Source organism: Onychomys torridus, chromosome 20 (genome assembly GCF_903995425.1).
Source record: "Onychomys torridus chromosome 20, mOncTor1.1, whole genome shotgun sequence".
Lineage (NCBI taxonomy): Eukaryota > Metazoa > Chordata > Mammalia > Rodentia > Cricetidae > Onychomys > Onychomys torridus.
Genome location: NC_050462.1, coordinates 15,183,525 through 15,210,798, shown reverse-complemented (window position 1 = coordinate 15,210,798; position 27,274 = coordinate 15,183,525). Strand labels below are relative to the sequence as shown.

Genomic DNA, 27,274 nt, shown 5'->3' with positions numbered 1-27,274 from the left:
GATAGGGAAGTTAGTAGTAGGTGTCTCTATGGCGCTCGGTCTCGATTATCAGCCAGAGAAGGCAAGAGAGAGTGGGTCATACAGAGTGTGGTAACTGCCAGGCACAGAGATCACATGGTTGTTCACAATGGTTTAGGCATCTAACTTTTTAATACTGAACGGTTCAACTAGTAGACTTCTTAAAACAGAACCTCCCCGCCGCCACCCCCCACCCTCATTGGAACAGTCTAATTGAAACAAATAGAAAATAGATGAGCCTTCCTAGGGAATTAAATTTATCTGGATTGATATATGTATCTCCACTGAATGATGAGTCTGGGGGTGGCTGGCCTCCGCTGGGAGGTCGCCTTTGCCTTTTCCACACTTGGCTCAAGCATCGCGAGCCTCAGGACTCAGGGTAAGGCAGGGAGCTGTTCCTCAGCTTGAGTGACAGCTCACTCCTCAGATAGAATCCCAGGGCTCTTCAACTGTCTTAGGAGACAAAGACTAATTGGTTTGACCCCCTGCTGTCACGTGTTGTGAGATGTGAATCTTCAGCCCTCTTCCCTGAATTCATTGATTTCATTAAACACTATCTGCTTGTGTTGGCAAAATGTAATTTCCTAGTGAGTTCTTCGAACTGAAGCACATCAACAGATTTTTTATTTTTTTTAGCAGGGGGGACAGTGCCATTTTGTAGCTTTGATCTGCTGTTTTAATCTTTTCTTTCCAATAGGTCTTCTACATTAAGGCCATTGAGCCACAGAAAATATCGACCTTGGGTAAAAGTAACGTGATAGTTACCGGAGCAAACTTCACCCAAGCATCAACTATCACCATGATCCTGAAAGGAACCAGCACATGTGATAAGGATGTGTGAGTGGAAATAATTGATTTCTGGTAACGTTAGGACCTACGCTGAAGCAATGTCAGTAGCCTTCGGAGCTTCCTATAGCCAAATGATAGTTCAGTATTTTATATATCATAATTACAATCAGTCATACGTTTTTAACGACTCATCTGAAGTTCAGATGGGAGACCCTGACCTGTGTTACTTCCCCTCCCTCCCCCAAATTGCAACCTACAACAGCTTCAGCATGTTGCCAGGGGGAGCCTTGATTGATTTTCAAAACACAGTCAACTATATACAGAAAGGAACTAACTTACAACTATAGATGTGTACCTTGGAAATTGATGGAGAGTTTTATGGAACCACTCTTTCCGTATACTACCTGAAGTTGAAAAAAATGGACATAGAAATGTTGTTTGCTACAGCTTTCTTCTCTTGACTGGCTTGGTTTTCACTTCAAATAATTAAATTACTAGGACATATATTAGTAGTAAAAAATATATATATACCTCAAACAAATACCAGGTGAATGTGCCCCTTAAAGATAATGATATCTGATTTCTTTCTTTATTTTATTTTATTTATTTTTTTTTTTCGAGACAGGGTTTCTCTGTGTAGCATTGGAGCCTTTCCTGGAACTCACTCTGTAACCCAAGCTGGCCTTGAACTCACAGAGATCCACCTGCCTCTGCCTCCTGAGTGCTGAGATTAAAGGTGTTCACCACCACCACCACCACCTGGCCTGATTTCTTTTTATCCTAACAATGAAAAAAAAATTCAGTTTTTCATTAACATCCTTAGGGGAATTATTACACCTTCCTAAGGGAAAAATACTAGCATTATGTAATAACACCGTGACAGATAACTCCAGTTTTCTGCTTATTAACTTTTATCAGTTTGGGCTAATTTAAAGTTTAAAAAAAAATGTTGCAGTCTACATGAACCATAATACTGAGCTTATTTTCATCATGGAAATGCATTTAAGACAATCCACTGAAGCATGATGTTTTGGTTTTTAACTACCAAAACAGATTTGTACAGCACTCTAATCTGCCATGCTTATTCAGTGAACTTTCTGTTTTTGTTCACGGACTGCACATCACTGCCCCCTCCCCTTTCTGCTGTGAATCTGGGATACCCATGATCTTGATGGGGAAAGGTGCCCATCACTGGCTTTCCTCTGTACCAGAGTGAATCAACACACATTAAAGCCTGTATCTATGCATCTTAGGTATCTTAAGTGTGCCATTTATCCTGGCTAAATACCTTATTGCAAAAATCTTTCATTTTGTGTGGCGAAATCTGTGACGTTAGACACCTGTGCACTCAATGAAAGGCAATCAGCCTCGCCGCAAAAGAAGTCGTTTTGGGAGCATTACCCTGTTTCTGGCTCTTTATGCCTTCATTTCCATTCTGAATGCATCTTGAGATGCCACAGTTATTAAATTAAACGACTAAGAGACCTTTCTGCGTGTTGCATTCCTCTAACCACATCTGCGTGGTGAACCCAAGTTCACAAGCAGACGATGTAATAACCCAGTTAATCTCACACCTGAGCCCATGGTGATCCCAAACTCTTTTCACATAGACTTTTTAAGTGAATGACTATTTAGAAAAAGAAAGAAAGAAAGAAAAGGACAAGTGTAGTAGTGGAATGAGCTACATTCCCACCTTTTGCCTTCCAAAATTTACAAATAAGTTTGTGTTTTAGTGATTTGAGGATGAAATTCCTAGAGCTTTGCTTTAAATAAATAGAAGCCTTAAAATCCATACATCTGGGGCAGGGTACATAGAGACCGACTCCAGTGACTTTTGCTCTCTCCAAAGGGTTAATAATCACGCACATAATATCCTTCCCGTAGTAAAAACAGATTCTCCTGTAGCATCATTAAGCTGATGTGGCAAACACAACTTGGTCTGAATGTGTGCTTTAGAGAGTCATAGACACCAGGTTGGGGATTTAGCTTAGTGGTAGAGCACTTGCCTAGCAAGCACACCTGGGTTCGAGCCTCAGCTCAAAAAGAGAGAGAGAGAGAGAGTCATAGACACAAAGCTGGGTCACTGCAGGTCACAGAGGGGATGTCACGGACAGCTTTGCTTTGACTGTTGAGGGGTATCAATCCCAATCTGGAAGCAAGCGCCAGCCCTATGCCCATTGATTCTGAGACTTTGGGAGCAGGCTCTCTGCTCTTTGAAGGACAGAACTGTTAGGTCTGCCTGGGCTCCTACCTTCCCAGTGCTCAACTAGAACTACTTCTAAAGAAAAAGAAGAAAGCTTTAATTGTGGACATGTCAGCATATATGAAAGAAAGATGCATATAAATCTCTTTCCAAACTTAAAAGTTGTGGACATCATCCCAATTAGTTTCATCTTTTCCTCCTGCTTTTTCATGTAGGGGCAGGGCAGAGGGCATAGCCGCTGGAGAGTCTTAAAAGCAAACCCCGACACCATGTCACTTCTGGACCCTTCAGTGTATCTCTGACAAGAGCAGTACCATGATGCTCCACAACATCAATCGTAATTCCTTAACTTAATATGATGCCCCTCCTTGTCCTGGTCCATTAAGACTTTTGAGGGCAAAGGTAATACGTCTTCATTTCCCCCTTCTAAAGGGAATGCAGATCAAAGATAGACATGCACAAAAGAAAAAAGGAACCCGGTCTGCGAGAGCTGTACCCAACAGGCAGCCCTTGATTCTACAGCTGCTTGCAACTGTTCTGATAGGTTGTGGCCATCTTCACGTGAAATTCATAGGTTGGTTGTCACCTTAATCAACTGTGCTAAGTGTCTGTGTCACGTAAGAGTGCCTCTTCTGACCCCTTTCTAGGATCCAGGTTAGCCACGTGCTAAATGACACACACATGAAATTCTCACTTCCATCAAGCCGGAAAGAGATGAAAGACGTTTGTATTCAGTTCGACGGTGGGGACTGCTCTTCCGCGGGGGCTTTGTCTTACATAGCTCTGCCACACTGTTCCCTGATAGTCCCTGCCACCACCTGGATCAGGTACTGTCTGGACCCAGAGAGGGCTTCTCTTCTTCTGGAGGAGGGTCATGTACATCAATCAGATGATGAGCATTGCACAAATCCATGCAGCAATGGCAGCTGCACCCAGATTTCCCTCTCCATGTTCTTCTAGGAGTGACTCCTGGATAGATGCTCGCCATCTGACAAGCTGGCTGTCCTATGTCACTGTGACCATAGCCTGCTTTGATTTTACCTTGGATACCAGGAAACTCACAGTTCAAATGTTTTGTTCAACCACAGCGGCTGTTCTTAGCCCAGGCTGTTACCGCTATAACCTTCCGTACCAGGTGCCTCCCCTGCTTGTGGCATGGGGCTCCTCTCCCATAGCTATTATTTTCAAACTTCGGGAGTCAGCTGTTTTGAATGCTTTGAGAGAAATATTGGGGCCTGCCAGCAGCCTCTCTGTTTCTGAGATCCTCCTTGAGAGTTAGAAATTCCAAAAGCAACTCTTTCAGATAAATCCAATATATTAATGGGGAAAAGAGGTTCCCCCCAGTCAAATTTAAATTCACATTTAGATTATCAGAGTATAACCCCGAAGAGATTTTCTTCATCTCACACAATATGAAATTAATTTTTCAAGTACTGGCAAGATAAGACCACTGACAAAGCATTGAGGGGGGTGGGGAGCATGAGAAAGAAAAAAAAAAACTATCCCTATATTCTTAGTTAAGTTGAACCTGGGAGGTGGCTGTTTGCTGTTGCTTTCATAAGCTGCCTTAATAAAGAATTCAGACTGGATAGTTTAAACAGTACAGACAATTTCCTCCATGTTGTAGAGCTGAGTGTCTCTAAGGAGTGAGGAAGGCTAGCCCCTTCTAAGACAGCGTCTCTCCTGTGTTTGCAGGTAGCTGTCTTTTCCCATCCCTCCATCTAAGGCTGTGCCCTGATAACCTTTTTCAGAACACCATCAGTCCTGTTAGATTAGGGCCCAACCCAATGAACTCACTGATCTTTTATTACCTCTCAAATGGCCTAATCTCAGGCCAGGAGATGTAGTTTAGCGGTAAACACTGCCTAGCATGTGTGAGACCCCAGTTCAGTCCCTAGCATTGCCCTCCCATCCCCCCACCCAATCTTCTCTCTACCTATAGCCTCCTCCTGAGAAACCGGGCTCAGGGCTTCTGCATGCAAGTGGTACAGGGAAGTTGAGATTTCAAAAGCAAGGCTCTTGCATGCATCCCTCTACTCTGAGACCAAGTATGCCCTATGTATAAAAAGTAGACCGGATGTGGTACTTACCACATACCTGTGGTATATCTACTGACCTGGTTAAATCTTACAAAAGCCCCAAGAGCCCAATGGTGGATTGTCCCTTTGGCAGGGGGTGAACGGAGGCATGCACACAGTTCAGTCAATATACGAAGCTCTGATAGCCAGGCCCAAGACTCGTGGTTTCTACCACAATGTTTTGCTTTTTCCTCACGTCACTGTTTTCCTAGCATCATGGCTGTGCTGGGCGCAGGTCTCTCAGCTGCTCCTTGCCTTTGAACTTTGAGCAAGAAGTAGGTGTTACAGTCTGAAATCAGTAGAATATGCTTGGGTGGGTTTTCTAGGGACTGAGGCAGGATGTCCAATGGCCATATGGGCTCTGCCACCTTGTGTGTGCAGAGCTCAGGACCCGCTGTCTGCCCTGCATGTATTGGCTTGCTTTGATCTCCTGGGTATCATCAGATGCTCTGCTGGTACTGGACCTGACACAATGATGCTCCCATGAGAACTGTGGCTAGCTGTTTATTTCACACCCAGTGGCCACTTTGACACATTAAGAACAGGTAAAGTCACTCAGTTTGGTTTTGGTGAGATTTATGTACACCGCCCACCCCACCCCCCTTACACCAAAACATTGTATCTCAAACAAGAATTTCAACTTCTAATATCACTTACCATTTTACCTTGTCCAACATGTTCCCCTTCTCACTAAACAAAATATAATCGGTAGGTTGGAAGTTGGATCGTGAAAATTGTTACAGCGGATCATCTTCAGGTAGATTAAACAGTAATCACATGAAATTTTGTTCCGTGAAATGCTTTCAAGGTGCAGCAGATGATCTGCTTATCTGTGGCAAAATAGCACAAAAAAGTTCAAATTCTATTAAAGAATTTGGGCATTTTCCCAGAATTAAAATAGGGCCTGACCTGCGCTTTTATGTTTGTGTCTTAAAAACCGTGAGTCAGTACCCAGCACCATTTAAAGACTTCTCAAATTATCTTGCATTTGAAATTGAAATTAGTTAATTGTCTCCCAGATACTACTAAGCTTAACATTAATTGTTAATGTTTTGTTCATCAGTATAAATGGCCTGCAGCTTACCATTTGTCCTTTTATTTCTTGCAGTGGTGGGCAAAATATAACCATCATGGGTAGGAATTTTGACGTCATCGACAACCTGATCATTTCACATGAGCTAAAGGGAAACATAAATGTAAGTGTGAGAAGTGTTTTCAGTCATAATTTTGCTTTCCTTTCACTAAACTGTGTGTATGTGGGGAGGGGATATTTCATGTCTGTGACTTTGGCATCATAAACTTCTGCTCATTTATGATATATACTGCCTGTCCTGTGACAGACAGACTTCATTCTTGGGGTTAACTGGGATTGCCACACAGCGGAACCAGAAACGAATTTCCTATGGCAAGGCCTGTCACATTCTCCCTGTGTGAGACTTGTGGCCAGTCATTTTAATGAGATAAAATGTTTTTGCCTATGTGTGAAAGGCTTTGTGGATGCCTGAGGTCTGATGTACAGAACCTGTGAAGGGTAGGTGGTGGTGGCCCCACAGTTGGAGGTTGGGTGACTTGCTAGTAACAACAAGTCTCTTGCCATTGTCCCTTGGGTCCCACGTAGACACTTTCTTTCGCCTCCTCCCATGACTCCAAAGTAGAGGCAGACTGGTTCCTATTGGGACTCAGTTCTCTGAGAGGGCCTTGAGATTCTCCCAGGAGCCTATAGATTGAGGCCATGGGTGCCGTGAGGAGGGGGGTGCCATGAGGAGGGAGTGAGGACCACAGCCACACCTTGGGACCCCTGGATGTGCTGTCACTTGTAGGTGGTTTTTGACTGGCCTTCTCTTTCCTTCCTCTGTCTCGAATGTGAGGGAGCGGCCTTTCTGGGCTTCTTCCTGCCAAGGCCAGCAGAGTTGAGGGTGCCAAAAACATTGCCCCATTTGCAACCAGTGTGTGTTCGGGCCTGAAACAGGAGGCATAGCAATCCATCTTTCTTACAGCCTTGGTCTTACACACATCCACTTTCTGACACACTTCCTGGCCAGTTAGTTCCCAGCCTCACAGTGTGTCTGGTTCTGGCCAGCTCCCCATGATGGGAATACATTCAGCTGTGTGGTGGCCCATGACCTGAGGGACAGCCTGAGCCAGTAGACATGGAGATGTGTTCTCTTTCCCAAAGCATGTCCCATGTATTGAGTACCCACTGTAAGCCAAACATTTTGCTGGCTGCAAGAGCAAAGGGTACGTGGGCTCCTGCCCATCCCCCCCCCCCCCCACCCCACCCCCTCACCCCATCCCACCCACCCCCCGCTGAAGGAAGATGGCATACCTGTACTGAAACTGGAGGAACAGAGCAGGTGCTGGTGAGTGAGTGCTAGGTGTGCTGGGGCAGGTGATGTGGATGGCTGAGGACCACATAGGGATGTGCGAGAGAGAATCATACTAAAAACATCACTCTTCATTCTGCAATACCTCCCCATTGCCCCTGCCTCTGTCGGCTCCCTATCCTTGGCAAGAAGTGATATGAGTATGGGTATAATTTTACCAGTGGTGCATGGGGTGGTTTGGAGAGGCAGCAGCTCAGAGAAGATGCCCCTGCAAATGTTCAGGCATGGCCAAGTGCGGCCGAGACATCACCAGGCCCCTGTGGAGCTCTCCACTGGACGGCTGTCTGCAGGGTGGGTCCAGCTGCCTGGGAATGGTGAGGCAAGTCATCTCAACATTACTGTGGGGATAACGGTGGGTGAAGAGCAAGCATCGAGGATGAAGAAAGGATGCTTAGAATCTGCCAGCATCCTCACTTCCAGGGGTCCGAGAAAATAGGATGACCAGAGAAGGGGGCTGAGACGTTGTTCAAAATAGGGGTTGGTCCCCAGTTCAGACAGGCAGGGTCTTAGGAGTAAGGAGCTAGGGCGACCCTGTTGCTGGTCCTTCTTTTAGGAAGTTGGTAAAAAGCCGGCACGTTGGTGTTGAGGCTGCAGAGGAAGTGGAGGCTGTTGCCCAGTGGCTTTTCATCCTGTCACAGAAGGGCTAAGGCAGGGCAGAGGGCTGGAGTTTAGGAAAAGGATGGTGTACTTACACCAGTGTGGCCACCTCTGCCGTCTGTCCACCTGCCTTTAACTCCAGGATTAGAGAAAACAAGAAGGGACTGACTCTCCCACCTGATGCGTTTCTTGGCGTGAGTGTTAGCCCCTGCTCTGTACTGCTCTCCTTCCTTTCTCTGGATCAAACCCAGGGCCTCAAGCATACCAAGGAAGCCCTCTGCCACCACACCCCACCCCCAACGCACCTGCCAACCTCTCCTTCCACTACCTGCAAGGCTTCCCTGACTGTCTCTCCGTACCCTTGAAAATGGCAGTGTGTTTATGGGTGTTCTTTGTAAGTAAACCTGCTCATCAATTGGGCCGGGCTTTCTACCTCTGTTCCCGTTTCTTATGTCCTTCGTTTCTTAAGGGACCTACTGTCCTCTGGCTTCTTCTTTACTATTTTCTGTTATGCCTGAAAAGCTGCTTCCTCCCTGTGGTTAGGGACTTCTGCTAAAAGGGAGCCCTCGCCAGAGCTTTCTCAGCTTAGGAGCTCTTGCTAATACTTTGCAGAGGCTCTCTTGACACATGGTTTCTCAACCAGGTACAAGCAAGTTAGCAACTGGCCTTGGCTCTCAATTCCCTGTCCTAAGTTTCTAGGACTCATCCACCTTAGTGCTTTGAGCCAAAGTGGTCCTCTTTGTCCATCCCACTCTCTTTGGGAAGCCTCCACTCCCCCATGACATCACCTGACAGCTTTCCCGAATGCCAATAATATCAATGATACTGTGTGTTGAGTACACTAGCATGTGTGGAGTGATTACTGTGTGTGTGTGCCTGTCAGGCCCTAAGAGCTTCTGTAGATAGGATCTCATTCATGGGAGCCCATATTTAATTGAATGAGTTTTTAATCTCGGCCCATTTCATTTAGGGTTACTTTAATCCTATGAGATCCATAGTGTTGCTAGCCTAGTTTTATAGAGGGAAAAGAGAAGTTCCCAGAAGTTTGGTCCCTCTTCAGGTCACTTAGCATTTAGAGCTGGGGTCCTTTGGTGCCTCACGGGTTCTCTCCTCTCTCTAGGTCTCCGAATCTTGCACGGCAACTTTCTGCAAGTTTTTAGCCCCCAATTTAAAGAGCTCCAAAGTGCGTACCAATGTTGCTGTGAAGCTGAGAGTACAAGATGCCTACTTGGACTGTGGAACCCTACAATACCTAGAGGACCCCAGATTTACCGGGTACCGAGTGGAATCTGAGATCGACACCGAATTGGAAGTAAAAATTCAAGTATGTTTTTTTCTTTTTTTCTTTTTTCTGTGTGGACTATTCCACGTGTGTGAGTTTCCAGGTGTGCTCTGAGTTCCTCATCTTCATCACGTTCCTTGCAGAAAGAAAATGACAATTTCAACATTTCCAAGGATGACATTGATATCACTCTCTTCCATGGGGAAAATAAGCAATTTAATTGCAGTTTTGAAAATATTACTCGAAACCAGGATCTCACAACCATCCTTTGCAAGATTAAAAGCATCAAGAATGCCAACAGCATCGCTACCTCCTCTAAGAAAGTTCGTGTAAGTCGCCTGGAAGTCCCGCCTGTTGTCTCTATCTGAGTCTTGGTAATTCCCTCCCTAACCTCCAGGTTGGAATGGCATCTTTCATGGGTCTTTAGATTCTTCTCTTTATAGGAGATAAATAAATACTGCAAGCTCAAGCATAATCCTACCAGAATAGCAGGCAGATCCACCCATGTGCTTGTCTAAATGTCAAAGCCTTGAACACACCATTGTCCATAATCCTAATGAGCCTTGATAGCTTTTGTGCTGGCTGGACCTTTAGACCATAGCATCTGCAAGCAGCATCCCTGGACCCACTGATGTCAGAGCTGTCCTCCTTTCTCTAAATGCAGAAGTGACATGTCCTAGCAGAAACCCCAAACTAAAGCCTCTTAGGCACAGGCAGGGTGGCACTAACCTCTGTCAGCAGCCAAATAACCTATGGTTTGCAAGTGGCTTCCTCCACCATGGTCTCATGACTGAGGACCCTCTCGGAAGGATTGTTTACTCTTTCCAGTGGAAGAGGCTCTGCCTGTCACATAAACAATGCTCTGTGAGACAGGAGCCGTGGCCCAGCAGTCGCGTGCTTGCCCGTGGTGCGCAAGGCTCTAGGCTTAATCTCTAGCATTGCAAAGGGAAAAAAAGAACAACATTTTGCTTTGTGGTTAAAAAAATAATTAGATAAAAAAACAAAGAACCTATCATAGTGGGAGGCAAAAATGAGTATGTGCTCATGTCCCACAGCCCTGTGGTCTTGGGTAAGGGATTTGACTTCCCTGACCCTTCCTCCCTCCCTCTGCTTATCATTCTGGTCAAAGAGGTAGTAGCCATTGCAAAATCAGCAACCACCAGCCCTACAGGGGCCCCACCTTCCATGCTAGTAGATCATGGCACGCACTTCCCTCCTTCTGTCTGCAGCACAGCTCCCAAGTGCCTGCACTGGGATTCGAACCCAGCAGAGCAGAAAACAGGCAGAAACAGCTGCCTCTCCGGAGCTTCCCAGTGAAAACATGCAGTAAAGAACTATCTTTGGGGAGGGCAGTAAGTGGGGGAGAGGAAATTGGGCTAGCCTGTGCTGTCTTTACACCTGATTGTGGAAAAGTATGCCTGTAAGGTGATATTAGAGTGAGAGCCTCAGGAGGAGGAAGAGAAGGAGCCATGGACAGACTGGACAGAAGGACATACAGGACCCCAGGGCCCTGAGGTAGAAACCTGCCTGCTAGGTCTGATCCGTACCCAGTGGGTCAGCATGGCTGGAGTGAGGGGGCATGCCCAGGAGGTTAGAGAGTTCACAGGGAGGGCCAGAGATTATGAGGACCTTTTAGGCATTGCCAGGTCTTGGTGTTTGATTCTGGGCAGCTGCCAGAGAGACAATGAGTACAGGGATGGAGTGAGCTGATACCCTATAGGATGGAGACCTTTGGTCTTTCCCACAGCCTACCTGTAGACCCTGTCAACATCCCATTTCAAGAGGACAGAATGAGGCGGGGTGCAGATGAACAAGACGCTACAAGGAGAGAGATGCTAGACCACCAAGATCTAGTATCACCCCAGTCACTTTTCTTGGTGATTCCATGGGGCAGCCAGGGTTCCAAGGAGCCGCATATGCCTTAGCGCTTGTGTGTGCAACCATGGAGAAAGGACCCGGATGCAGAGTTTTTCCCTTTTCAAGCTTAATTTCCAACTTTGTCTTAATCCCTCACCCCAAAAAAGCACAAAGTGGAAAGGGCCCTCAGGGATCAGCTGGCTAGCCTTGCCAAACTGATTTTTACCAAGAAAGTGGCTTTCAAAACCTCCCTGCCTGCAAGTACCACATGTGGGAGAGAGAGACATGGAATTGCTCCTGTAGAAAAAAGCCAGAGGCCTTCTGCCTCTGTGTTAGCCCACTTCTGCACTGGTAAACCTCAGGACAAAGAGGCCAGAATTGGAAACTTACAGATCCAGCCGGGCACACCTATGGATTCCAACCAGGTCACCGCTTCTGTGTCTTGGGGGAAGTTCTAGTGCTAAGACAGTGAGCATGCCTATGGTGCTCAGCTCCACTGGGGCTAATGGTGCCACTCTGTCTCCTCAGGTCAAGCTGGGAAATCTGGAGCTCTATGTGGAACAGGAATCTGTTCCTTCCACGTGGTATTTTCTGATCGCTCTTCCCATCTTACTGGCCATTGTCATTGTTGGTAAGTACCCTGTTTCACATTGTCCAAGAAGTTATTCCCGGAGGCTTCTCAGAGGGCAGGCTGATCTTCAGCTTTTAGGAGCTTTTTGTTTTCATTAACTATTAATGGGTGAAAGCCCAACTCAAAACTTTGGGAAAGGAATAAAAGGCACATGTTGAGGCCTTTCTAACGAGTTCTTAGGGTGTGTCATTAACAAAGAACTGGATTACAAGTTGGTACTGTGTATTTGAGAAATATCTAGTTGGCTCCCAAAGTCCTTGGGACCGTTTTAAAAACAAGTCCATTTGGGGACTCCCAGAACTTGGTCATCTCACCCTGCCTCCCAAGTCCACCAAGCACCACCTCCTAACCATCCATGTTATGTTTTTCCTGGGAGAATCAGGTTTTGCAAGTGTGTCTGTGTTACCCATTCCAACATGGCATACTTCCTATGGCCATGGAGGTGTCATACTGACGACCACTGGATGAATCTGGCTTACCAATATGTTTTACTGGGTCCTATGGCAAGTTTGTTGTTGTTGTTGTTGTTTTTACCTAAGAAGTTGACGTTTAAAAATTAGGTAACTCACATTTTATATTTCTGTTGAAAACTGTGAATGTCTAAGCCATTGGCTCCCAGTTTGACTTAGCGTCAGCTGTTAGAGCTTTGCAGCTAGTATTCCTTGAAGACAATGTTTCCACCCTGGGTTTCCACCATGAGTCTACCACCTCATAGGGTCTCCGCCATCTCTCTATTTCTGGTGCCTCCATGCATTTTGTTTGTGACCTTTTCACCCTGTTTCTTCTCCCCCTCCTTTATCCAATCAAACAGCATTTCATGTTTGTTGACTAAATACACATGGTGCCGTTCTGACACTGAGGGGCATGGAGGCAAAGGCCAGTGTTTCCTTGTACCTTCTCATCCCCTTGCTCATTCATTCGCTTCCAAATCTGTTTTCCTTTGCTTTTTACTGAGCATTGGATATGATGTCGATGACTGGACCAGTCTCTGGATTAAGAAATGAACTAAAGGCTGGTGCTTTTCTTGGGCAATTCACACTCCCGTGACAGAAGATGTACATGTGTGATTAACCGGTTTGGTAAAATGAATTTGCTTTTCAGAAATCCTATTTTGCCTTGTCAATGATTATTTCAGGTATTTTTTTTTTTTTTTTTATGCTCTCCCCAAGTCATCTCCCTCTGTCATGGATCTGAGGTCTAAAATTTGGCTTGACATTTTAATAAAGTCCTGGCTGACGTAGGCTTCGATGAAGAAGATTGCTTGTACAAATGCTGGGTTCTGCCTTGAGCATCTCCTGCTGTCAACCATGCTCAGATCTGACAGCCTCACCAGATAGTTATGTCCACTTTGTGACTTCTGGAAGTTCCTGGTCTCTTCCTGACTTTGTAGAGGTCGTGTTCGACCTTTAAGGCTGTTTGCAGAACCTTTCAAAAACCACCCCATTCTGATTCATTCTAGGGAAGCATGCATCACCAGCAGCTCTGGTAAGCACACACTAAACACATGTAGCCTAAGCCAGGCACCAACAGAGCCAGGAAACCCACCCTGCTGTGTGGATGCACACAGCATCCCTTTTACATGCTGAGCCAGGGCTGCTCAAAGTAGCTTCCTGGAGAGTCACAGTCCCAAGTGATACTCCTGGAAAAGGGGGTACTCTGGCTGGGTGAGTTTGGGCTTTATTGAAATGCACAGTCCCAATTACAGTAAGAACTGTTGGGGTGGTGGAAAAGTCTAGAAAACATTCTCTGTAGTTGTGTTGAACAAACACATTGTACTTGCTGGCAGTCATTCCTTTGTGTAATTCCTTTAAAAAGAAAATCAATCAATCAATCAATCTCTCTCTCTCTCTCTCTCTCTCTCTCTCTCTCTCTCTCTCTCTGTGTGTGTGTGTGTGTGTGTGTGTGTGTGTGTGTGTGTGTGTGTGTGTGCAGGAGGTGTGCCCAAACACCATAGCACACATGTGGCTGGCTGAGGACAACTCTGTAGTGCTGATGGGGTTGCTTGTTTATCACAGTATATGCAGGGTGGGTGGCCTTGGGGCTGGCTTCTGGGGAGTCTCCAGTCTCTGTCTCCCATCTTGCCATGGGCGTTTCTGGACCCTCACACTGGCATGGCAGTCATGGCACTGACCCTTTCCCCAACCCCTCTCGTGTAATATCTGTTCAAAAACGAGATCCTTCTGGGAGACTACATGAGCTGGCAACTGTTAGTTCTCCGGTCGATGTGGTTTCTTGATTTACTGCCTGTAATCTGTTCTCCAGCTCAGCTCTTGTGGGTAAGGCAGGCAAGCACAGAGATGCTAAGGGATTTGTTCAGGGCCACACAGGTAGCAAACGAAATGACAGAGCGGGGCCATAAACCCGAGCTCCAGGATTCGTCCCATTGACTACCCAGATTGCAGTGATGGAGACCGTCAGCTGTGGGTTCTCCTATGACTTGCCTTATATCACCCTCCTTGAACGATGCAAGTTAGGTTCCTGCAGCTGGGATGGACCCGTGGTTCCCTTCTACATTTGCGGCACTGCTTTATTTCTCCAGAGATGTTTAGAGATGTTGAGGAAAGAATGGAATGGCATAAATGGCCAGTGGCTGTCGGGAACTTGGCTAGTTTCATTACTTTCCAGCCAGCTGGGATCTTTGGTTAGAAGCAAAGGTTATTTGATTTCATTTTCACTTTAAGAGAGAAGTGAGTGGATTTTTTTTTTCTTTTCTGTTACATTTAATACCTCCCTCTTTAGAATGACCTTTTTTTTTTTTATGGAAATGTCCCTTTAATAAAATCCAGCTCTTGTTTTTCCTTTTGTTTCTGTGGCATTGGAGGAGGAACCAGGGCCTGGGACATGCTGGGCCAGTGCTCTGGTGCCAAGCCAGACCCCCCCCCCCAACCCTAAAATAGAGTTTCTACGATTTTCTCGATTCTCTCTCTATCTTTCTCCCTGTTTCTTTCCCTCCTAATCATTTCTGTGTTACTAGACTGATCTGACACAGCATCTCTGTCTCCTTAGTGGCTGTGGTGGTGACCAGGCACAAATCCAAGGAGCTGAGCAGAAAGCAGAGCCAACAGCTGGAGCTGCTGGAGAGTGAACTCCGGAAAGAGATCCGTGACGGTAGGGTTCTGTCGTCTGCAGAAAAACAAGCCCTCCTTATTTTTCCTTTAATTTTTGCCCTTACGTGGAGAGTGCCACATAATGAGGGCTGTTTGTATCATAGAAGACTAGGGAGCAGCAGGCGATGGGCCTGGCTTTGTGTCTTACTTCAGCTCTGCTCCGTAGCCAGCCGAGTAATTATCTATTGTTTCTTCTTTAATGAAAACCAAGGTCATCGTCTGTGTTAGGCAAAACAACAGCAGATCTCCTCCATTGTTTGTGGAGTTAAAATATTGCTCTCGGGACTCTGTGTTGCAGGCTTCGCCGAGCTGCAGATGGATAAATTGGACGTGGTTGATAGTTTTGGAACCGTACCCTTCCTTGACTACAAACATTTCGCTCTGAGAACTTTCTTCCCTGAGGTAAAAGAACATGGATCATCATCCTCAGGTTGAGCCTTGAATAATAATGCAAGTTCCCACCTTCAGTTCAAGCGGAGCAGGGAAGAGGATAATTATTAATTGCATTGATTAGGGTAGAAAGCACGAACAGGCCACTGGCCATTACTCTTTGCCTGGTAACAAAAATCCTACTAGGGCCGGAAGTTTAGAGTGATTTTTTTTTTTTTTTTTTTTTTGGCTTTAGTTTTTACTACCAGTTTCGAACTGAATTTGTTGCTGGGAAGTGAGCTAATTCATTTAAAAATCAATAAATTGTGGGCTCACCAATTTGGTGTGTTTATCTGCCTGACTAGCGCTGCTGCTCCAAGATCAGTCACTATTATTTCTCAATTGGAAACAAATGTAGGACCAGCCAAACAAGGCAGGAAGTAGACACACAGGGAATTTGAGCTGATGGCAGGCACTTTTAGCCTCGGAGAGGTTTTATGGTCTCTTTTTGGGGCAGTTTTTCTTTAGCGGATCAGTGTGTAGCTTCCTCGTTTAATAGATATAGGTCTGTGAACGGAGTTGGGAGTTGTTCTAGACCCTTGAGGAACAGTGTACAGAGCCCTTTGGATTGCGGGGTGTGGGGGTGGGCGGGGGTGTCTCGCCTCTCTTCTGACACCTCCATTTCCTCACTCATTCAGTCCTCTTCATTTACCCTCCCAAGCCTTTGGCGCTCACTCATTCGGCCTCAACACCCCCCATGTCCTGATACCTCAGCCCTGCCATATTGGTCTGGTGACCCCAGAGAGAGACCCCCCACCCCCCAACCCTGGAACACATTAATCCCATGGACTATATCTAAATCCAGGTCTATCAGCAAAGTTAGAAATCCCTTCAAGCCATGGGAGGGGTTTGTATCACCTTGCCAGAAGCAGCTTGGCTCTGTTTGGCCAGATGCCTGGGAACATGGGCACATGCAGGAAGCAATTTCTAGTTTCTCTACAATTCTAGCAGCAGACACTATGATATATAATGTGCTGTCAGGAGGTTAGGACATTGTCACAAGATACCTGCCATATTTGGAGCGTGGGGGTGGGGGCACTAAGCCTTGGTATTATAAATCAAGAAGACTCCAAATAAGACTAGCTTTTTGACTTATTCTCCAAGAATACCGAGATTTGCTGTTTCCTACCTTATCCATTTACCTTATCTGAAGAAAGGGAATTCAAGTCCCTGAGTCAGGGTGATGCTCAGGGCCTCTGAGAAGCTCCAATCACGAGTCCTAGTTCCTAGCTCTCTCTGAGATCCCCATTAAGAATTTAAAAGCAATAAAATAACGGAGATTTCCAGCATCAAGATGAGTACTGTGTGGGCTTCTACAGTTAATGATTGCCCTTGAGTGCTGAACAGCATAATCTGTGGCCTGGAAAAGAAATTCTCCTCTAAAGTCAGTAATCAAGGACAAGGCACAGTGATGAGCGTCCAGGAACATGGTTGCGAGTTGAGTGTCTCAAAAGGAAACGAAAACCTAGGCATAATGCGATGTTATTTTAGGGCAAGAGAAAAAGTCATCACAAGGAGCTGAACTGATTGACTTAACTCAGGGTTCAGTGTTAATCTTGAAAGGCAAATGGGAAGTGATGAAGCCAGATGATGAAGTCAGAGGAGCCATTAGGAGAGAGGACCCAAGTAGAAAAACCACCAGGGAATTTGTTTTCAGAACTCTCTGAAGGAAGCCAAGTCAAAACTGAGCTTATAGTGATGGGGGAGGGGGGGAGTTCCCCCAGATCAGGCCTCTTGATGAGCCCTCTGCAGCAGATGAGGCCAGGTGTTAATTAGACGCTTTGCTGATTGACAGGGAGCCACATGTTTGGGCCTGGAGCTTGGGTGCTCCAGATAACCTGGTGATCAGTTCCTTCAGGACAGCACAGGAAGAGGCAGCCCAGACTACTGGCTGGCCTCAAATTCCCAATGTCACAAAGAATGACCCTGAACTTCTGGTCCTCTATAGATAGACTAATTTTTGTTTTTCTGAAAATAGAAGAGATAGGGTAAACGGAATATCTAATCTCTTGGAAGAAGGAAATTTGAATGAAACGGGAAAGAACCTTGAGCCAGGAACCCAGCATACCGATGCTTCCCAACAGAAGGTCAAGGACGAATTCTTGGGCCACAGGAGGGCTCAGAGAGTAAAGGCTCTTGCCACCAAGCTTGACAATAAGAGTCCAGTCTCCAGGACTCACATTGGAGAGAACTCACCCTCAAGAGTTGTAAACACACACACAGTGGCATGCCTTCTCCCTCCCCTATAAGTAAATGTAATTACAAAAAGCTATTTCAACTATTTAATTGTTACCCTTAGGGGTCAGCACTGTGGGAGCCTTACCTTTAGGGGTCAGCCCTGTGGGAGCCTTACCCTTAGGGGTCAGCCCTGTGGGAGCCTCTCCTTTAGGGGTTAGCACTGTGGAAGCCTTACCCTTAGAGGTCAGCCCTGTGGGAGCCTTACCTTTAGGGGTTAGCACTGTGGAAGCCTTACCCTTAGAGGTCAGCCCTGTGGGAGCCTTACCTTTAGGGGTCAGCCCTGTGGGAGCCTCTCCTTTAGGGGTCAGCCCTGTGGGAGCCTCTCCTTTAGGGGTCAGCCCTGTGGGAGCCTCTCCTTTAGGGGTCAGCCCTGTGGAAGCCTTACCCTTAGAGGTCAGCCCTGTGGGAGCCTTACCTTTAGGGGTCAGCCCTGTGGGAGCCTCTCCTTTAGGGGTTAGCACTGTGGGAGCCTTACCCATACAGGTCAGTTGCTTGAAGAGAAGTCTGATATTTCCATAATCTCCCACCACCATTTCCTTAACTTTTGAGTTTGTTCTTTTTTAAATGCAATGTAATCTACCAAAAATACAAAAAACAAACAAACAAAAAAAAACCGAGGCTGATGTATGCTGATGACTATTCTTAGAGGCGTCAGAAGCCACTGGTGTTTCTTGAGAGCGTAATAGTTATTTATTACATCTTGGAGGCAAGGAGCACAAGCCTGAAGGCTCTTCAGATTAGCAAATAGCATCTCTGCTTTATTAAAATGGACTTGAGTATTATAACAAAAATACACTGTTCATTTCCTTTGGATGTTATGAATAATAAAAGTGTCTCCTTCCTCTCAGTCAGGTGGCTTCACACACATCTTCACTGAAGATATGCATGTAAGTCTCTAAGTTTTCATTTTTAGCTCAATGGCTGTCTGACTTTCAGTGTTAACATCATCATTGTCCTCACTATTATTACTTTTAATTTTTATTGTGGGTTTTTTGGGTCATGAATTCAATATTAAATCATTCATTTTCTTGGAAAAGCCATTGTGGGTCTACTTTCTAACTTTCAACTTACTGTACTAAGTTATATTATCTCATGTACTATACTAAGTTATGTTATCTCATATACTATACTAAGTTATGTTATCTTATGTACTGTACTAAGTTATAGTATCTTATGTACTATACTAAGTTATCTTATATACTATACTGTTATCTTATGTACTATACTGTTATATTCTCTTATGTACTATACTAAGTTATAGTAGCTTATATACTATACTAAGTTATGTTATCTTATGTACTATACAAAGTTATAGTATCTTATGTACTATACTAAGTTATCTTATATACTATACTGTTATATTATCTTATGTACTATACTGTTATGTTATCTTATGTACTATACTAAGTTATAGTATCTTATATACTATACTAAGTTATATTATCTTATATACTATACTAAGTTATGTTATCTTATGTACTATACTAAGTTATCTTATATACTATACTGTTATATTATCTTATGTACTATACTAAGTTATAGTATCTTATGTACTATACTAAGTTATCTTATATACTATACTGTTATATTATCTTATGTACTATACTAAGTTATAGTATCTTATGTACTATACTAAGTTATCTTATATACTATACTGTTATAGTATCTTATGTACTACACTAAGTTATGTTATCTTATGTACTATACTAAGTTATCTTATATACTATACTGTTATAGTATCTTATATACTATACTAAGTTATCTTATATACTATACTGTTATATTATCTTATGTACTATACTAAGTTATAGTATCTTATGTTAAGTTATCTTATATACTATACTGTTATATTATCTTATGTACTATACTAAGTTATAGTATCTTATGTACTATACTAAGTTATATACTATACTGTTATCTTATGTACTATACTAAGTTATGTTATCTTATGTACTATACTAAGTTATCTTATATACTATACTGTTATATTATCTTATGTACTATACTATAAGTTATAGTATCTTACGTACTCCGCTGCTGTCTTCTTCTGCTGGTGTCCCCTGGCAGAACAGAGATGCTAATGACAAGAATGAGAGTCTCACAGCCTTGGACGCCCTAATCTGTAATAAAAGCTTCCTAGTTGCTGTCATCCACACCCTTGAGAAGCAGAAGAACTTCTCGGTAAAGGACAGGTACATGTTAATACTTTTGTATTTTGATAAGCACTTAGCAGATATATTAAAACCTGAATACCTGCCAGGTATGATGACACATGCCTTTAATCCCAGCCTGTGGTCCAGATCCTCTTGCCTCTGCCTCTCTGTGAGTTTGAGACCAGCCTGGTCTACGTAACAAATTACAGGCCAGCCAGGGCTGTGTGGAAAGACCGTCTCAGAAGCAAACAAAAACCCAAGCTCCTTATTTTACCATTGCTTCCTTCTTGAAGTGCTGGTTAGCAAGGGCCGTGTGGATGCTGGACAGGTGCTTCCCACTGAGCTAATCTCTAGCCCTCAAGCTCCTTGTTCCCAAAGCACTGCCTGAAATGCAGCATGCACCTTCCCAGTGGTGCTGACAGGGTGCTTAGGCAGCCATGCCATCAGCAACTCAGATCACACCAGCCCAACACCAAGTCTGTCTTGAAGGCGCGCGTACACACACACACACACACACACACACACACACACACACAGCACCCTGTAAAACCCTGAAAAACCCCCAACACCAAAAAAGAAGAAAGAAAATTCTTAACCCCAAAAAAGCAGAAGTGTTATTTTTAAATTTAAAAACACCGTGAATTTTGGGGAAAGAGACTCCCTTCTTGTCGCTAAAAACAGAAAATATCCCAAAGTTGAAATTGATGTGTGTGTGGTTTATGTATTGTTTTATGTACACACCAGGCTGGCCTAAAACTCACTATGTAACTGAGGATGATCTGGAATTACTGGGCTTTGCCACCACATCCCATATGTGCCCTACTGGGTATCAAAACTAGGGCTTCATGCACTAGGCAAGCAGTCTATGTGGGTCCTTAGGCCTGGTGGGTAATTTTGTGACATAAGGACAGAATCAGTTGGAATCTGAACAACGCAAAAAAAACCAGCTCCTCATAAGACAATCCCCTGTTACCAGCAAGACTCCATGGAAACCAGTGCCGTCCAGCTGAGTCCGTGGCCAATGGCTCACTGCAGCTCTATTTTTAAACAGGTGTCTGTTTGCCTCCTTCCTAACCATCGCTCTGCAAACCAAGCTGGTCTACCTGACCAGCATCCTGGAGGTGCTGACCCGGGACTTGATGGAGCAATGCAGCAATATGCAGCCCAAACTCATGCTGAGGCGCACCGAATCTGTGGTGGAGAAGCTGCTTACAAACTGGATGTCCGTCTGCCTCTCTGGTTTCCTCCGGGTAAGTGCCACAGGGCTCTACTGCAGTGTCCGAGGTAAGACAATAGGCAGTTATTTTTAGCATGTGCCTTTGTGGATCTAAGTCCAGAATGCTCCCTGGTGTCAGCATTTGACTGAACTTGATCTTGGGTCTTCCGGATTGAATGGAAATTTAAAAAAAAAAAAAAAAATTTGGGTTTGTTTGTTTGTTTGTTTGTTCTGGTAGTGGTCCCTGTACATGTAATTCACTTAGGAATCACTCAGGCAAAATTTTTAAATGTGAGCCCCTCTTCTGACCTTTGACATTGGCATTCCTGGTCCTGCTAGCCCATTCTGAGACTAGGGAACATTTCAGATGCCAATGAGCACGAACCGTTCTTGGGGCCCCTAAATCACGCTTGACATACAGCATTACTCACCTCTATGCTGACAGCTAACGATGGTCCCTTCTTCCCAGGCATCCAGCATGAAAGCAAATCTCCAATGAGCCTTCTGTCCTCAGAGTTCACTTTCTTGAAGTGACTATGGAATGTGGTTGAATTTAATTTCATCTTGAAATCTTTCTGAATGCAAACTCTCTCTGGTTTCCATGGGGTTAGCAGAGTGGGCCTTGGAGCCCAGGGCTGGGTCTGGTGCTCAGACAGCTGCATCCCTTACTTAGCATACTACCTGTGGAGCTGACAGAAGATGAATATTGTTGGGCTCTTTTAAGCACAGATGAGAAAGTATATGCCATTGCTCAGTGGTGAGTAAGAACCCCGTAAATATTGGCTATTATTATAAAATATTAAAATGAAAGTGAGGGTGTTCTCTTGAACTTGGTCTTTATTCAGCTCTCTGAGGTCCTGGTGTGGAAGGTTTTTATCCACCTTTAATTTCACCGGATCATCCAGATTCCAGCAAAAAAAAAAAAAAAAAAAAAAAAAAAAATGGCATCATTGTGTGTTTGCAGCTAGTTTAGGAATCTAATTTAATTCTGAAGAAGACACACTGTTATGCCACAGGTTTTAACAGGGCTGCTTAAGTTGAGATCCACAAGCAGCACTCTAAATCAGACTGTGCCTAGCTTAATGTTTAATGCAATCTTAGGAGGAGATGCACGACATTCTTTTTTTCTTAAAAAAAAAAAAAAATTAACCGACTCCCCCCACCCCCCATTCCCAAGGCAATGGCCGTTTATTAAGATTAATGCAATCTGCCTCCTTTTCTGTTTACTTGGTATACATCATCTGCTCTGGGGAGGTGTCAAGTGGTTATTTCTGGGGTGACCTGCTTTTGAGTCTCACTGTGGTTGGGTGGGCCACAGCTGCTGCTGAGTACAGGTAGCCGACCCCCTTAATATGTATGTCCCCAATTCTTAGTCCCTCAGCTGGCCCTGCTAAGTCAAAAGCCCTGGGCTGGTATCCACACCAATGTCTCTGAAAACTCCTTCAGGGAATCCCTGTGGCTGATGTAGACAATCCCCCTCCTCCCCTGAGGCATCAGAAAGCATTGGCCCAGGAGGGTTTTGTTGAAAAAGGAAAGCTTGCTATCTGAGGCTGTTCCCCAGCTCCCCAGCCACCCACCTAGCTCCCCGGAATCCCTGCAGTTAGTGTGTTCACCCACCGTGGGCATTGTTTTGTTGTTTTGTTTGTTTGTTTGCTTGCTTGCTGGCTGGCTGTTGCTGGTTTGGTTTGGTTTGCATCCCCTGGTTTGAAATCCACTTCCAACTCTTCCTTACACTGAGCTCTCAGGAGCGGCTCTTAGGCATGAAAGGAGTGAAGTGTTGAGAAAATCTGGGCTCCTAGCCCAAGCAGCCCCCTTGAGCAAAGCATTCTGGGTCAAGATTTCTTCTCTGTGCTGATTCAAGAGTGTGTGGAGCACTTGGTGGTGAGCGGGGGTGTGGCACAGTGCCCAGGAGGAAGTGGCATCCAGCCAGTCCTGGGCAGAACTTCCACTTTCAGTGGAAGAATTCCCTCTGGTGATCAGGGGGCTTGGGAGCCTGACTGCCCGAGCCCAGTTGCTCTTAGATGTTGAGCAAGAAGCAACCATCAGGTAATATCCCCTTCTAGGACTCCAAGGTCTGATGGGGACAATAATGACTGCTATTTGCTGTACATGTCAGACACCGGGCTAGGAGCTTATCTTGTCTTAATGGTCTGGAGATGTCTTTATGGTCATTTTGCATATGGGAGAATCAAGGCAGTGTTGATGAGATTTGTAGGTCCAAGGCTGGCATGGGCAGCCAGCCTCTGAATGCCCTTTGTGAGCTGACAGTCAGTCAGCTCTGGTGTGTCTTCCAAAGAGAAAAGACTTGTCTTCAATAGGTGAGTCATACCTAAACCTTGTGTTAGTTGATGACAAAGAAATCTCATGGCCTATGGTTCCTTAGGCTGGTCACACATCAATCTCTTTGGGAAAGATTTTTCAAACTGCCTCTGCTACAGAGATCCAGGTTGGGTGGGGTGTCCTGTGCAGCACAGGGTGGGCAGACACCTATGTTCTCTTTGTTGTTGTTGTTGTTGGTTTTTCGAGACAGGGTTTCTCTGTGTAGTTTTGGTGCCTGTCCTGGATCTCGCCTCTGTAGACCAGGCTGGCCTCGAACTCACAGAGATCCGCCTGGCTTTGCCTCCTGAGTGCTGGGATTAAAGGCATGCGCCACTGCTGCCCAGTGGTACCTAAGTTCTTAAGGGGGTCCTCAAGAGATGCTAGGGGTGATTAGCTAGGGTTAGAACTGTGGGCCCGAGTGGCACTGTGGCTAGATGTCACCATATCAGTTTCAAGAATTCTGGAAAATACTGGGTAGTGAGCCCTTAATTCAGTGGCTGCCCCTCTGCCTAGCCCAGGGGAGCCTGGCTGGCTTCTGTGCCAACCAGTGTGGATGATCCAGCCCCCACAAAAGGGCCCTTGGTGTGCCTCTGATGGGGTAAGGAAGAGAGAAGTGAGGCTCTTAGCTTTGTGGTCAGGACATTACCCAAGGTGCGGGGGGGTGGGCAGGCAGATAGCGGTGAGATTAGGAACCATGAAATAAAGGCAGTTTCTTGTGAGAACCAAATGTCAGGTACTGGTCCCCTTGCCCCTCCTTGGAAACTTTTGAACATCCCCCTCCCCCAGTCCTGCATAAGAAAGGCACTCAAGGATCTGTCAACTGGAGGAGAGAGAAGCAAAGAAAGGTGGGGAGGGAGTGGACTAGGTGAGGTGGAGGGTAGGGAAGGGCAAGAGGAAAGCCCAGGCCTGGGGAGGGGACTGTGCTTTCAGGAAGTAAAAAAGAAGAATCGGGGGGTCAGAGTGGGAGTCCCCAAAGTAGGGGGTTCACAGGAGATCAGAGAGAGCCAAAGGGACCCTCCTTTGAAAGCTGAGTTAGTTAGCTGTGCAAACGAACTTGGTAACACAGGGCTCCAGTTGGAGCCACGTGGCTACTTTTTCATCTTTCCTGAGGTCCTCTGGCTCCCTGGCCTGGGTACAGCCCTTCTTTCTCCACCTAGGGGCCTAACGTTCATAGATCCTGGAAACCTCATTATTTAGGAGGAACCAAAACTAACCCAGGGCTGCATGCCTCAGAAGCAGAACATAGCCTGTTCCTGAGCTACAGTGTCCCTTTGAACATAGTGGCTGCACATTAGAGCCACCAGCCCCAAATTCAGAGGGAAGGCTGGAGACAGGAGCCCTGGGCCAGCCTGAGAGGACCAGGCATAAACCTGACTGAGCGACAAGACTGCCCATCTGACCAGGGAAGTGTGCAGGAGGTGTCTGGATGTTAAGAGACAAGAGTTGGCACCTGGGTGGGACACAGGCTACAAACATCTGAAGTGAAGGCCACTTCCCTTATACCAAACCATTAACTCTGAGAGGCCACCCTCCTCAGCAAGTGTTTAAAACAATCTTGCGCGAGTCCCTGTCGCCAAGACTCAACTGTGAAGTACTTTTTTAACGCCACTTATTTTTGGTTTGCAATTAAACAGGAATGTAAACAAGGTTAAATCTCTACCTCCAGAAACTGTTCGTAAGCACTAGCCTACTGATGAGCAATAGTCTGCCAGACAGGAACTTAAACATGAAGTTGCAGGGCCCTACTGGATGCCTCCCATAGTGTTGGGGAGCTATGTGCATATGCAGAGTGTGCATGAGGCAGTTTCCTGGCTTTTGCTCCTGGTCTCTAGTGACTCAATACATATTTTCTTGGTCACAGCATGTTCATTATTTGCAAGGACTGCCGCCTTTCACTCACGGCAGTGACATGGGCTTCCCAGAAAAGCTAACTGTTGCTTTGGCATCTCTTCCAAGGAGACTGTTGGGGAGCCATTCTATTTGCTGGTAACGACTCTGAACCAGAAAATAAATAAGGGTCCAGTAGATGTGATCACTTGCAAGGCGCTGTACACCCTCAATGAAGACTGGCTGCTGTGGCAGGTCCCCGAATTCAACACTGTGGTGAGTTTGCACCCCATCCAGACTCAGAGGGTAAGGGGTGGTAGGTGGGTCACTAAAACCAATACCCTTCGGATGGTGGGAGGCCCCATGCATCTACTTAATTTAAAGCGGTAGTTGATGAAATATTCACACGTGTTCATATAATAGATTTTAATTACTTGGATTGGGGAAGAAAACATTGTGATGATGCCTGGGGTACTCATCAATTTCCAAAGATTTTAATATCAGGATTGCTTATAGCTCTTAGCATCGTCAAAGGAAATGCAAAGTGCTCCCTATTCAGCACTTATAATTGCAATCAGAATTTCTCAAATGGCTCTGCTTGGGGAAGACAATGTGTGAAGATATATTTCAACCAAATTGAGGCCGTCTTATTTTAGAACAATAACACAAGACAAATCTCACTGTGTTCCCCATGCAACATGACGCCTTCCTTTATTTCCATGGATTAGTTACAAATGTTTGGTGTCGCGCACTTAATGTACTGTGATCTCATAGATATTTTTAGAGGAATGCTGTGGATCACTCCAGGAGAACGGGCCAGGCTGCCTGAGAGTCTCGGACACCGAGAACTTCCTTTTAACCCATTCCTGCTCCGGCCACCCTCAACTGTCCCCCCAAGAAAGAGACAGCACTCTAGGGCCTTTGGGGAATTTGGGGGCAGAAGCCCCATATGGAAGATATCTCCTGTGTGGCTAGGGAGCTTTCTAAGCTTTTCCATTCTCATAGACTTGGGGAAGGTTGCTGTGTTTTGGTTTGCTCTTTAGCTCTATGGAGACTCTAGGCTTCTTTACCACCTCATTAGTGGAGAGGGAAGGAGTTGACGCCAGTGGAGTTCGGGAATTGCTCGCTGCAGAGCTAAGTCTCCTGTGGCTTGGCTCTGGGTGGTGAGTCCTGTGGTATCGTTCTGGAAGAATTTACTCCCTAATTGAAGAAGGCACCACTCTGCTGTGGACTGTATTATGGTTATGTCATGTCTGTGGGCGGGGAGGAGCCAATAGATTAGCTATTTCCAGTTTCCCTCACGCCATATGTAACAGCCCCCATTAAAGATGGCAGTGTGCTCAGCAGCCAGGCAAGACGCAGGAAGCCGTACTGAGAGGGAGCACTTGTCAGTGTTCTGGCTTCTGTGGATACCCGTCAGCATCTCGGAGGCAGGGCAGTGATTCTCAAGCTTTAGCATGCCTCACTATTGCCTGGAGAGTGTTTGACCAATTGTTAGGGGACCCTAGATGCAAGTCTGGGGGTATGGCCTAGGATTTGCATCTTTAAAAATTTATTTTTTCTTTATTTTTATTTGATATTCAGGAGTGACTGCCTGCATGTATCTCTATTTGCCATGTGGGCACTGGGAACTGAGTGTAGGTCCTTTGCAAGAGCAGGCAATATTCTTAGCCACTGATCCATTTCCCCAGCCCACAGATTTATTTGTTTTTTAATTGCCTGTGTGTATGTCTGCATGTAAGTGTGTGCACATGAGCGCAGGTCCCCACAGAGACCAGAGGTATCAGATTCCTCCAGAGCAGGAGTTCCAGGTGGTTGTGAGCAACCCAACAAGGGTGCTAGGAACTGAACCTGGGTCCTCTACAAGAGCGGTACATGCCTTTAACCACTGAGCCCCTCAGTCTTGGGCTTTGCATGTTTAATGGGCTACTCCAGAACTGTTGGCATAGGGGCTAAGAGCCTGGGTTCTGGAACCAGCCAGATTTGAACCTTGTCTCTGCCACCAGCCAGCCAGGTGACACTGAGGATGTCTCCGCTTCACCCCATGTGTGAAGTAAAGGTGATACTCATGTTGTCTGCCCATCTCATGGAGGTGTTCGAAAGATTAAAAGAGTATACAGCACATTTGCTGCACACACATGCAGAT

At 45.5% G+C, this 27,274-nt stretch overlaps 1 protein-coding gene across 1 annotated transcript in view; it reads left to right on the top strand.

Moving 5' to 3' along the window:
- Plxnc1 (plexin C1) overlaps positions 1–27,274 on the top strand; it is a 149,946-nt gene that overhangs the window by 88,168 nt on the left and 34,504 nt on the right. Inside the window, 12 exon segments of the mRNA XM_036169690.1 lie at positions 716–855; positions 3,658–3,837; positions 6,197–6,284; positions 9,190–9,393; positions 9,495–9,680; positions 11,737–11,839; positions 14,846–14,947; positions 15,245–15,348; positions 18,462–18,500; positions 19,681–19,805; positions 20,818–21,016; positions 25,258–25,404. Coding sequence (XP_036025583.1) covers positions 716–855; positions 3,658–3,837; positions 6,197–6,284; positions 9,190–9,393; positions 9,495–9,680; positions 11,737–11,839; positions 14,846–14,947; positions 15,245–15,348; positions 18,462–18,500; positions 19,681–19,805; positions 20,818–21,016; positions 25,258–25,404 — 1,617 coding nt within the window.